Source organism: Mytilus trossulus, chromosome 6 (assembly GCF_036588685.1).
Source record: "Mytilus trossulus isolate FHL-02 chromosome 6, PNRI_Mtr1.1.1.hap1, whole genome shotgun sequence".
In the NCBI taxonomy this organism is placed as follows: domain Eukaryota; kingdom Metazoa; phylum Mollusca; class Bivalvia; order Mytilida; family Mytilidae; genus Mytilus; species Mytilus trossulus.
The window spans coordinates 87,171,850-87,186,049 of NC_086378.1; the positions used below are offsets into that span (position 1 = coordinate 87,171,850).

The 14,200-nt window shown below is 30.2% G+C and overlaps 1 protein-coding gene across 32 annotated transcripts in view; it reads left to right on the forward strand.

Moving 5' to 3' along the window:
- The window catches only part of LOC134722107 (MORN repeat-containing protein 1-like), a 40,988-nt gene that overhangs the window by 14,747 nt on the left and 12,041 nt on the right, over positions 1–14,200 (forward strand). For 29 of the 32 annotated variants that reach the window (XM_063585621.1, XM_063585600.1, XM_063585604.1 and 26 more), the window contains exons 2-12: positions 302–373; positions 1,008–1,217; positions 2,155–2,242; positions 3,049–3,072; positions 7,251–7,338; positions 8,120–8,330; positions 8,903–9,017; positions 9,530–9,645; positions 10,317–10,484; positions 11,900–12,079; positions 12,990–13,010. In XM_063585621.1, coding sequence (XP_063441691.1) covers positions 302–373; positions 1,008–1,217; positions 2,155–2,242; positions 3,049–3,072; positions 7,251–7,338; positions 8,120–8,330; positions 8,903–9,017; positions 9,530–9,645; positions 10,317–10,484; positions 11,900–12,079; positions 12,990–13,010 — 1,293 coding nt within the window. The remainder of the gene's footprint in view (positions 1–301; positions 374–1,007; positions 1,218–2,154; positions 2,243–3,048; positions 3,073–7,250; positions 7,339–8,119; positions 8,331–8,902; positions 9,018–9,529; positions 9,646–10,316; positions 10,485–11,899; positions 12,080–12,989; positions 13,011–14,200) is intronic. The other 3 variants (XM_063585628.1, XM_063585627.1, XM_063585597.1) reach the window with 2 other exon arrangements.

Consider the following 14,200-nt stretch of genomic DNA (forward strand, 5'->3'; position numbering starts at 1 on the left):
TGCCTTCTTTTACTTTAGGGGTCTTAATCTATATTAAGTTATACTAAACTATCCTTTACCCTAACTAGAAGAGGGGTGTGTTAGATAATTGATGAAATCTCATATTTAGTTTAGTTTAATCATATTTATTTTTAGTGGATTGGGAAATAAGTTTTGCAACTTATATTAATCCCTTTCAACTTTGCGGGTGTGAGTGTTGGAATCTCATGTGCACAGATTGACAGATTTTATTTTACTGTACTTCTGCTTTTCAGATTAGATCTTTGCCATTAACGTTTAAGCAATTTATTTTATTTTTCAGGACATGGTGTATATGTGTTTGAAAACCAATATTTTAAATATGAAGGAGAATGGGTGAAAGGAAAGAAGCATGGTAAATATTTATATGTACTTATTTACCCTTTTATTAATTTGTGAAACAAAGAGATTGTTAAATATTCCTTTTGTAGTTTTATCCCCACTCCATAATCTGGCAGGTTTAACCTTACCTTGACCTTATTTTCATGAAGTTGACCAATGAATCAGGAAAAGGAGGTCAAGGTAAGGGGACTCTTTAATTTTTTTGGGATTACACAGTTTTCATAGAAAGTATAATCATGACCTAATTTTCATGGATTTCCAAAAAGTTAACTACATTAAGGGACGACATCATAAGTTTAATGTAGGATAAAAAACTTCACTCACCCCCCTACCCCTCTTAACTTAATTTTGGAAAAATTGATTGACCAAGAAGGATATATATAAAATTGAGGTCAATTAAACAAAACTTGCAGCAATTTTGACCCCCATGCCCCAAACTATTTGAATTAAGTTTTTTATCCTTCATTGATTTTTTAATGTCATCCCTTAATGTATATTGTAAAACATTGATCTATAAACATTAAATTCAAGCATGATTTGTAAAGCAGACATCTCAATATGTGCATACTTGTGCAGCTTAGTGTCAAGCATTAAATTATACTGACTCTTTTTGTGTATATATCTATACATGTATATTTTTTTTTTAGGATTTGGTAAATTACTGTTAAAAGATGGAACCTATTATGAAGGACAATTTAACCAAGGGGAGATTACTGGCACAGGATTTAAGTTTTTTTCAGAAACAAAATGTAAATACAAAGGACAATTTTTAAAAGGTGAAATGCATGGACGAGGAATCATGGAATTCCCTGACAGCTCAGAATATGAAGGAAATTTTGTGCACAATAGAAAAAATGGTATGTTTATAAAACTTGTATACGGTAGTTAAAGTAAAAGTGATGGAAAACAATTTATTTTTTTTTACATTTTTAATTATTTAAAACAAGATGCTAGTACATGTATTTAGATTCAAGGTTTTGCATTGTATCATATTTTCTTCTAAGATGAGGTTTTCTGAGGCTCATATGGCACTTTATGGACCAAGCATACATTTACCCAAAAAAAAGAGGAAATTAGTGGCAACCAGTTTATCAATGCTAAAATGTTATAGATCAATGAAATCAAGGTAAAAAAAAACACAAATGAAATAGCATGAACTCCAAAAGAAGCAGGAACTTTGATAGTGTTAAAATCTCCCTGCTTAACATACATTACCTCCATATGACTTCATAGATATAGGAAGATGTGGTGTGAGTGCCAATGAGACAACTCTCCATCCAAATAACCATTTAAAAAGTAAACCATTATAGGTTAAAGTACGGCCTTCAACACGGAGCCTTGGCTCACACCAAACAACAAGCTATAAAAGGCCCCATACCGAACAACAAGCTATAAAGGGCCTCATACTCATTATAACTCTGTACTATAGTTTGTGTAAGGATGAGAATGCAAGTGTTTATTTTACCATTTGAGTGTTTTATAAAAAAAGAGCTTATCAAAGATATCAGGCTTATGATTGTGTATGCCTGACACATTCGTCCTTCACCAACTCATTAGTGGAGTTCAAATTTAGATACTTTAAAGGACATAAGCATAAACTGTTGAGAAAAGAAGAAGACATTTGCATGTTTTAATTGTACTCAATCAAGAATACCTATGTACAAATGTATATAAGTGATAGTCACAAAGTCTTTTCATTAAAACATCTGAAACAAGTAATGTTCATGTGTTGTGTTCTTTCTAACAGCTAAGAAATGGAACCTGTGTCATATGAAAGCGTCTACTTTATTTTAGGATATGGTGTAATGAGGACCCCATTAACTCAGTATGATGGAGGTTATCAGGGAAATATGAGGCACGGGGAAGGAAGAATGGTATATGCGTAAGTTGTTTTGTAATCCAAATTAGGTTTTTTTAATATTTCTGCATAATAAATAAATTTTACAGTGATTGCAAATGCTCTTAAACGAAAAAGGAATGTTATTTTTTGTAATTGAATTCATATTATTTTCCTTGTAAAATTAATCTAAACAATTCATTTTAAATTCTATAGATTTTTTTTGTATTCTAGATATATGCATCAAATTTGTATTTTTTGTTTTTGTATATACATATATAATTTACAATTATTTGTTATGGAGTTTTTAGTTGTCTAATGTATCCCAATTTCTACACCACTGTCATGAATAATCTCGTCCTTATCCTCATGCAAATTTTTTAAAAGTGTTATTCGTTTTGTCTACACAAAAATAATGTATATTATTTATTATTTATAAAAATCATTTATTAAATCCTGTCTCTGTATTTATGGTCCAGGGACACAGTTATCATCCTTTGACTTTGTTGTCTACAAATAGAATCCCTAGTGTGAACAGTGTATAACTTGCACATTTTGTTCATGCAGCTTCAAAATTTTTTCTTTTTTATATTTCATGCATAAAATAGTAAGTAGCAGGATTAAATATCATGTAAGAAAATTTGGAGCATGAATTTTAGGTAAAGGAGGGATTTGGTCCAGTTTGAAAAGGTCAAAAATGAGAACCTATATATCTGAAGCTGTCAAACTGAATTTACATTTTTTGAATAAATACACTACGAAATAACTGTGTTCTCCGGCCTTATACTATTTTGTAAGTTGTATGTTGATTTGTGGTGTTTACAGCAATAAGTATTATAACCTGTTTGTAGGCCAATGAGATATGATAAAACCAGGTATTTTTTAATTTTCACATCTTTATAGCTTTATAAGACAATTTCACTGCTAAAATTTTTCTGGCTTTTTGGTTTGTTATCTTTATCATAGCATGATGTTACTTACAGTGTTATTGCTAGGAACTCTTTTGAAGTTCTGTTTTTGCTAGCTGACAATTTTTATCTGCAGAGATTGAAAGATTCATTGAAAATTATTTTGAAATAAAAAAGAAGATGTGGTATGATTGCCAATGAGACAACTATCCACAAAAGACCAAAATGACACAGACATTAACAACTATAGGTCACTGTACGGCCTTCAACTATGAGCAAAGCCCATATGTGTTCATTTGCCTCAAATTATGGCACAGCCTTGTAATTTATGGTTTCTAAGTCCTATACTTATACACAAAATATGAAAATAATGAGATATGATTGCCAATAAGACAAGTCCACACAATAGACCACATGACAAAGAAATGAACAACTATCATTTAAAATTATCAAAACTTTTAAGTTGCAGTACAAGGCTTCTTGTCCGCTAGAAAGTCACGGTGAAATAAGATATTGTATGATTGCCAAAGAGACAACTATCAACATGAGACAAAAAAATATAAGAATGCCTTCAAAAATGACCAAACCCATATGTATAGTAAGCTATAAAAGTTCCCAGTTTGACCATGTTGACAAAATTTGAAACATTTTAAAAAAAATCAACTGATTTATGCTCAAAGCAATATAAAAACATTAGATATGGGAAACAACAACCAGCTTGAACAACTAAGACCCTAAACTGGAACAGTAGTATTACAGCACTTTATTAGAGCGAATTGTTAAAGTCAGTTGGAAAGGATTTGACTAGTCAGACTAGAATGAAGCACAACATAAATATACATGCTACCAATCCTGTAGTTACTGTAAGCTAGTTCAAAGACATTTATAACATAAACTTGTGTCTGATCTATTTGTTGTTGTATTGGAAAAAGTATATTTATAGACACTTAACTGCTAGCCTAATCACAAGTCCTTTTTAGCATGAAAAAATCCCACTATTTACAGCTAGTCCTGGCATGGCAATACAATGTCACTATCATGAAATTGATGTTTTTCATGTAAGGGTTGTGCTTTAATGGTATTATTTTTTTAACAATATAGTTTTAATGGAACAGTTATTCAGACAAGTTTAAAGTCTTGGCTTTATTCTAAACATATTGTTGTCAATGAACTGACATTAAAAAAAATAAAAAAATACTGTTTTTAGAACTTTTAGATTTATCATAATTTGATTTAAACTTTACTGATTTTGATATTATTTCATTTCATTCTTTGATTTGCCTGATTTAATATTCTATATATGTTTTATTTTTTAACATTTAATGACTGAATATAAAGATACTTTTTTTTCTCATTATAGACTTCATGTTTTTTTAACAATTTAAAGAATTTTATCATTTCATTTCTTTCTTAGTAAAGCCATATTTTTTTTTCATTACACATAATCTTCTCTTTAATGTTTTGCTAGTGTGTGCCTTGTTTATCTATATATGTGTGTTAACATCATGAAATCATACATACATCTGAGGAGATATTACTATATTATTGTCATTTGAAGGGAAATTTGTTTCTGGCTGATTATCCACATTCAAACATAAAAAAAATCAAAGCAGAATAATGTTGAATATCCATGACTTAACCTTGAACTTTCCAATTTCTATAATAATTTATTCAAAGCAGAATTGTATTGATTATTTCAATAAATTGAAATAGGGGGACTCATCTGTCAGTACATCAATCTAAGGTTCTCCATTGTTAGCTCACCTGGGCCCGAAAGGTCCCCAATCTCCCCATGTGAGCTTATGCCATCACTTGGCGTACATAGTCTTCTGTCGTCAAAAACTATTTTAAAAATCTTCTCCTCTGAAACTACTGGGCAAAATACCTTCAAACTTTAACTAAATGTTCCTTAAGGTATCTTGTTTATAAATTCATCTGAAGTTTTGATCCATTGACAAACATGGCCGCCATGGCTAAAAATAGAACATATGGCTCAAATGCAGTTTTTGGCTTATATCTTCAAAACTAAAGCTTTTAGAGCAAAACTGACAGGGGGTGAAAAAAATTAATTGGTCAAGATCTAGTGGTCCTGAAATTATCAGACAAATAGAACAACCTATAAGTATTGTTGGGTTGCTGCCACCGAATTGGTAGTTTTAACAAAAAAAAAAAATTTTGCGTTATTATCTATAATACAATATTATTATAGATAATTCTAGTATGACGTCCTTATTACGCTTTGTTAACAATGCCGTGTTCTAATGAGCACAAAAAATATGTTTGACACATACGCACAGACTTACTGTTTATATTAACGTTATTTCCATCGTTATCCTTTTAAATATTTACATTTAAGCAGCTAACATAAACTATTATTATATATTTTTATCAAACAACATATATTTACCATGCTTGTAGTTCTTAATCTTATCAAATATGAAATGTAATAAACATAACTCCTCGGGGAGGAAACGGGAACAGCCAAACATTCTTACGGTATTTTCGTACGCTTCGAGCTATAAATATATTGTATTTGTCATATAAGAATCGAAATAATTCCTTCATGTCATGCTCTATGCTCATCTTAACATGGGTAGGCATTATATTTGACCACATTTTACACCTCGCTAATGCTCAGTGTAAAATATCGACAAATATAATGCCTACCCATGTTAAAATGAGCATAGAGCATGACATGAAGGAATTATTTCTTAAATATAAACTGTAAACAGCAATAATGTTCTACAAAAAAGTTAATATGACCAAAATTGTCAAATGACCCCTTAAGGAGTTATTTCCCTTTAAAGACAATTTTACACAATTTGTTCATCAAGTTTGCTAATATTTTAAAATCTCCTCTGAAATACAGGTGTACGTTTCAGGCTCTTGATAGCCCTTTGTTATTTCTTTAACAGATGGTATTTTTCAATTGGAAAATGGAAATAAATCCTGTAGGTGTTAGACTTAATGGTATGAATTAGAAGATTAATAAAGTAAAAGAGTGATACATTATCATATTAATGAAGTTCAATCATTTATACATTTTTGCCAGTTTTTGCTATTAGATGTTTTTTGCATTTTTGGTTTGTGTGACTATCTTGGAGAATTAATTCTTCTGATTTTAATGGAATTACTTAATACTAATAATTTATCGTATAACTTTTCATCTGAAACTAAACATAAATATAAATATATATACATGTATATCTAAACTAATGTTCTATAAAATTACATTTATTCCTGAATAACAATTTGTAAGAAACTATCTTTTCACAGAATTATGTATTCATGGTTTCAAATTTGGAAGTGTATATAGATTTAAAGAATGTATCTTGCGTTTGAAAAAACAAGAATAGGGAATTCCAATGGCTTTTGATGGCAGAGCAAAATTCACTTGATGGCTTATCTTATAGTAAAGCAACCTTTTGAATAAAAAATACTTTCAGAAGACAGCAAATTTTGAATTAATACAATATAATGAGTGGTGATAAAGCTTGTTAGAATATCAAGTGATAGGAAAATAAACATTGTTTTAATACTCAACTGACTTTCAAAGAAGAAAAAAATTATGAAGAAGAATTAAAATCTTTTAATTTGCTTTGAAACAGTTTAGAAACTATATGTGACATTTACACTTTATCAATTAGACATTTAATGAATTAATCATTCAATGTAAGCGTGTTAGTTTGGAATTTTATAATTACGTGTCAGAACATAATTGTTCATTAATAATATCAATAGTTTAAAGACTTTTGTCGACATGTATTGTTAAAAATAAAGCTAGTTGTCTTTTAACTTTTATGAAAACGGTCATTGAAATTAACCTAATTAATGGGAAAATGCCCAACAACAAAAAATCAGTGATCCACAAGTTTAATATGATGATGACACAGATTTTAATATTGTTTAATTGATTTAATTGACCTTTTGAAGAGCAAGCACCTGTCTATAGAAAACCGTACTAAGTATCACACACCTACTTTGTTTATAGATAAATTCAACACTTGATTATACCTTAGTCATGTTAATATGTCATTTGAGTTAATTCAACCTGCCTTATCCAACCATCTTAGCACCTGAATATCCAAACTATTGTCATTTATAATAATTTCTTGAGTTGACCTTATTATATTGGTACTTTTCAGTAATGGTGACAGATACGAGGGATACTGGGTTGCAGACAAGAGACATGGACCCGGAGTATTACACTGTGCTGATGGATCTATATTTGATGTAAGAACAACTTTATTGTGGATAGGACTTGATACTCAAAAATATAATGAAATGACATCATGTATCAGTGCAGCAACACCTAATGCACCCATTCATGTCAATATATCAATGAAATGCACATGACTTCATTCAAACAACTGAAAAACTATTCAAATGTTTGGAATATGTTAAAGTAGTTTTATTTACTATTTTAACTTACTTTATGCTCAACCAAAGAAAAACATACAGATAAGACAAGATTGCTAATAAAAAAAATAATGACTAATCACATTTTTACTTTACTTCACAACCAAAAAATAGAGTGTCCATTACCATGGCAACCACTCGTATTTTCCAACTCATATTTATTTTTTGAGCAGTATCCAGTTACTGCTTCTTCTAGGCCATTTATAGATAAAATCTGAAACCCTCATAAATCACATGTATATGGAGCCCTGCCTGGTTCTTACAAAGAGCTGTTCTTATTTTTTTGATACTTACTACTTACTTCATAAGCTCAAATATCATCCTTGCGAGCTTGCTTGATATTCTTGCTGATAATTAAGGTCAGTATAATAAAAAAAGATGTGGTAAACATGCGTTTACATGCGTTGCAATTTTGCCTGTGTACATAAATATACAACATATATGCAATAGTATAAATTATTTCTCACATTTCTGTCAATATTGTCATGAAAATTGAGTTTAACACATTCCTAGTAGTCATTAGGAATTTATTTGTAACATTTATTATTTTGTAAGCAATAGTAACATTTGAGACCCAAAATATCCTTGTTTACAGGGAAACTTTGACAATGATGAATTCCATGGTCATGGTTTATACAGACATATATCAGGTGTTATATACGATGGGATGTGGCTGAAGGGTTTCCCTGCTAAGATGGCTAGTAAACTTCACATTGTCGTAGAGAATACACCCATGGTTATACGACAGGGAACACCTTTTACAATTACTGTACAATGTCTGAATGATGAGAATGAAGTGGTCGGAGGTAAGTGTTGAATAGATATAAGAAGATTTGGTATAAGTGTCAATGAGACAACTCCATCCAAGTCACAATTTTAAAAGTAAACCATTATAGGTCAAGGTATGGTCTTCAACACAGAGCCTTGGCTCACATCGAACAAAAAGCTATAAAGGGCCCCAACATAAATAGTGTAAAACCATTCAAACGGAAAAATCAATGGTCTAATCTATATAAAATTGAGACATGAAAACACTGATGAACCACATCAGCAAAGGACAACTACTGAACATCAGATTCCTGACTAAGGACAGGTAAAAACAAATGCAGGGTATTTCAAACACCTATGATAATACAACTGTAAAGGAAAAACTAATGTTTTTATAAACTTTCTAGCTATGGAAACACCTGTTTTTATACCGGTTTGGATATTCCTGATTTATGCTTTGCACAGTGGTTTTAAATATGACAACAATATTAAAATAATATCAGGATTCTGTTTAATTTTTAACATATCATTGAACTGTATATGTGGAAGTAAAACAATAAAGTTTATAATCATATTTAATGGTATTGACCTTTGACCTATTTTTTTAAAGATGAAGGGAGAGAGATCCAGATTACAGCAGGATTTAAATATTACCAGCCATCTAAAGGTTCTGCTCTCTTTGATATGATAGAGGATGTAGAAGACAAACCAATAGATACACCATTGTAAGTTACTGTAACCCAATATATTGTTGGATACTCTAGTTTAGTGTGTAGCTCTGGCAATTATCCAGCTAATTAATATCTGAATTTCCAGACGTTTCTAGACAGTATTAAAATAAAAAGATGTTGTATTATTGACAATAAGACAATTTTCAACCAGAGACCAAGTTATTTTGAAAGAAATTAATAATTTACTGTTCTGCCTTCAACAAAGAGCAAGTTGCATTATGTACAGTAAGTTATAAGAGGCCCCAAAATAACAAATGTCAAACAATTCAAATGAAAAAACTTTCAGCTTGGTTTATGTACAAAGCAATAAACAAAAAAATAAATATGATATACAGCAAAAAACAACAACTAATGAATTACAAGTTTCTGGCTTGGTACAGGCACATAAAGAATTTATATGCCACAACACAGACAATGTAAATCATTACATGAAGTTGGTCAACAGTTGAATATAATAAATTCTTGAAAAAATATTTGTTTAAGAATATAAATTTAAACTTGTACAGTGGTTATCAAGTAGTACATTACCCACTGACCAATCAGGAGCAGGAAAACGATGGACCATCAGAAGAGGATGAAGAGCAGGAACTGTCACAATCTCAAACACAACTAGATCTGAAAGGTTTGTCATCAATTTGTTTATGTGTTTACTGTGGATTCATTTATATCTGTGGATACCAATTTCTGTGAATGGATGAAGACTAGTATGTTTGTGTTGCTTGCGCAAAGTTATTTAAATCATGTTAAACTGTTCATATGAGTAACATATTCAGTCAATCATAAGTTTGTATTTTTTTAGTGTAAACTTATTCATCAACAATTTGGAATATGTCTTTGTTAGATGTCTGTTATAACTGAAATTTGTAAGTCTCGTTCTTGAAAATCCTGTGCTCAGATCTCAAACCAGTAAAATTATTTGATAAGATAAAATATTCTCTTGAAGCATTCTATTTCAATAGCCCAAAATATTGTGTTTTTAGATTTGGATTTTTTGTGATTTGAAGTTTGATATTGTATTATTCAATATCATGAAAAACACAAGATAAAACAAGGCTTTATCCACCAACAGAACGAATAAAAAAACTCATATTCCTGACTTGTATAGGCATTTTGGGTTATACCTGGATTTATGGCAAGCTTAACCTCCCACTTGAATGACTGTTGTTTATTGTCTTATTATATTGACAATGAATTGATTAAGTTATCTGAGTCCTTCATTATTGGAGGAACATAAATACACAAGTAGAAGTCTTTAATTCATTTCATGTCCTAAATAGTATTCTTTTTCAACAGAAGATGAAGATGAAAATCAGAACAATAAAGAAGAAGAGACAAAAGAAGGAGAAGATGGAGAAAAATTGACAGAGAATGAGAAACAGGATGAAGAGAAGGATGATGGCGTAGATAACAGTGGTGGAGGGGTAGAAGAGGCAGATGAAATTCCTAATAACACAACAACGGGTAAGTGTGTAGAAGACAGTGGAGAAGTAGACAAAAATCTTACTGTTATGATTCAGGTTTTTTAGATTTTTAGATTGTACTAACCACCATTACGTTAGCCTCTGGTGAAGTCAATGATATTGAAAGTTACATGGAAGTTTATTTATTTAACTATGTTGTTTCAAATAATTATACCAGTATAACACATATAAAGAAATACAACAGATAAAGTTAATCAAATATTTTGCTAGCAATCGACTTATCTTAATTTCACTTAAGGTGGTACCTAACACTACAGGGAGATAACTCTGTAAAATCAGCTAAACGTTTGAATTACGTTGCGTTGTTAAGAGAATATTAAGCTTCTCAATGATCAAAATTAGTGTTTGTCAAACTTCTATATAACCAGTGTAATTTTTCTGATAAAATGGTTGGTTCAAATTTTTTGAAATTTTTATATTTTTGTCAAAGGGTCAGAGTAAATACTTTGTCAAAATTTTATGAAAATGAAACGAGCCAAATTGATTTTAGTGAAAGTGTTAGGTACCACCTTAATGGAGGAAATCATAGCTTGAAATATACTGATTATTGTGCAATCTTTCCTCTATTTATACTTTTGTGTCACCAAAAGTTATTTACCAACAAGAACAGAAACTCTCAAGATAATGTTTTGCTGATACAAGGAAACTTAATGTGAACAAATATAAAAATGAACATTTACACCAATCTCATTAAAATTCCGATGTTCTGATACAATTTATAAATAGTGTAAATCCAGGTAGCGTATCAGAACATCGGATTTTAATGAGATTGCATTTACACTATTGATAAATTAGATTAACTAAATTAGTTAATAATATTAGGGTCCTGTAAATTGTTTTTAGGAAAATTCTGTACAAAAGACATATAAATGGATCAAAGTTCATTGTGACAAATATTAACACTAACATAGGTAAATTACATAAATTAAAACTGTAGTAACAAAATTAACCAACACATGACTGAGGCATAACACCTAGTAAAAGACAAGCTTGTTCCCCCAAAATGAGAATATGCATGTCATGCAGATATCAACAAATACAACAAATTCAAACCGTCTTCTTTTCCTGTACATTGCCTTCTGTGAAAACTGATATTAATTCCTTAAAAAAACTTAAAAATAAGAAGATGTGGTAGAGGGACTTTTGAGTATAGAGAGTCCCTGTGTGGTATGATTGCAAATGAGACAACTGTAGTCCAAATTCAACAAATAAAGATAGTCTGTAAGATAAATTCTTGACATAGTGTGCTAGTGACGTAATACTATATATACAGGGTCAGTAAATTCCATATGGGGTGAAAGCTTCAATCTCACCCCTATGGAATTTACTGACCCTGTATGTATAGTATTAGGTCACTAACACACTATGTAACTAATAATATCCTTCTATTTATAGAAACAGAATCCGTTCCACTTCCACCTCCAGTACCTAATTGTCGATCAGAGGAGGGTGTCTGTGTGTGGAGTGATGTGTATCTAGCACCAGCGCCACCTATGTACAGACCATTTGTTGCTATGGAAGAAGCAGAGAATGATAAGAAATCTTCATCAAGAGGGAAACCAGCTATCAACAAAGGTGGGAGAATTAAGTTCTTTGTTACAGTTTATAGAACTATTGCTGATATATATGTTAAAAATTGTAATACCATACCCATCTATCACTATTTAAACACTATTAATGTTGTTATTTTCTTCAAAAGGAGTTAGAATTGAATGATTATTTATATACAGTTTTGATGGTCTTTAGAGGAGCAGAAACTAAAAGTGATAAAGGAAGATAATGGATAAAGATAGGCATGCTGTTGATTGTGAACAGATTGTTGTTATATATTTTTACATGAATTGTTTTTTTGTATTGTGTAGGCTATTAACTCCCATATTCATGATTTTGTTGACCATTACGTCACAACATAATGTGTTATTGTTTTATTTTTAAAGTAGTGATAATAGAAATCTCCATGTACGCTGTCAATTAATTAATGATTGTGTTTACTGTTTTCATGATTAGTTCTCAGCAGCAGTTTAAGCGGCATTTTTTTTTGGTTTGTTATTTTCTATTTTCTTGGTGTATTTGATAAGCCCATATTTCATTATAAACATTACCTTATTCAAAGTAGCCTTACAAATGTGATGCACACTTTTAAATAAGCCACTATGCTGGTAATTCAGTGTGCACCACATTTTTTATGTTATTTCTTCATAGACAGAAATTTTTTACAGTCATTTGTTATAATTTAATCCTGAATTTCATTTATAAGGAGTAGATTTTGAAAAAAAAAACATCAGTGACGTCACAGTCACATGACAAAATTATGTCTATGAGCTTATAGAAAAAACACTTTTGGCCAATCAGAAGATGTGTAACATCCAAAATTAAATATTACTATGACATTATCATAGATACCAATCATAATCAAAGTTTTGCAGCAATCAATTTCAGGAGATATAAAGAAGTAATATTTAGTTAAACATTTTGATATTTTCAGATGATAGAAGATCATCCATTGGTATGTTTTCCATCAATGTTATCCCAGTTTTTTTTGTCTGTCTAAACATACAAACAACCAGTAAAATTCATCATGCATTTATATTTAGAATCAGTGTTTTAAAATGCACTTCATGTACCTTGTTATTTTCATTTAATATTCCAGAAAGAACACAATCTTTGAGTTACATCATGTTTCTTTTCTCTAAAATTACACAGAAATTTGTAACCATTGTTTTATTGACAGTATAATGTTTGCTGATTTGATCACATGGATATTCTAGCTACAGATGATTTACTTCATTTCATTCTGCTGTGAAAGGAGTTATTTTAGCAGAGAATAAATTTCACAATTTAAAAGCCAAACTCATTTTGGTCGTTTTAACTTCGCATTTTGGTATCACTTTCTCTATTCTTCTTTGAAGATGAAATTGACATAAGGAAATAAATTTAATAACAAAATTAAGAAAAATTTCCCATTTTACAGTTTGTTGTTTTGAATTGCCCACCTTTTATATAGTTAAATCTCTCATGAAAGGAAATTAGGTGATATATTTGGGGGGAAAAACCGATTTATTCTAAAGAGATCATTTTTTCATGAACATCCTGATAGAGTTCATATTTGTTATCAGTAATGATAAATTGATAGTTAGATTTTCAATTATGCTGATCAAATCATCAAGATATTTCAGGTTATGTTAAATTAAACAGAAAAGAGGCATAGCAAGACGTGTATAGTTAGTAGTTAAATTATTTTCTTTTATGACAAAATATATTAACAAATAAATTTAAATGGAAGATACAAATTTTACTTGATTTATTTATTTTCATTTTGCTGATTTGGTAGATTTTGTTAAATGTCTAATGCTATGTCTCTGTTCACAAGTTGTCTCCCTTACTTTGTCTCTGTTCACAAGTTGTCCCCCTTACTTGATATAACCACTTGTAACAAATTCAATGTAACAGTCACTAAAGCATGCGAGAATTGTTTTCTATATCACAGTTATAAAATATTGTTCATCTAACAGTAATTATTATGGTGGGAGTTGTATTTGAGAAGAAATATAAGAAACAGTGTAAACTGTCGTCAGATAATTCTTATTTTTATTATTTGAGGATATAACAATTTTTTTCTAACTTGATGATGATATTCTATTAGTCTTTGAATGTAGGTTCATTTGCAATGAATGATTCTGGGTTTTTTTCATCCCC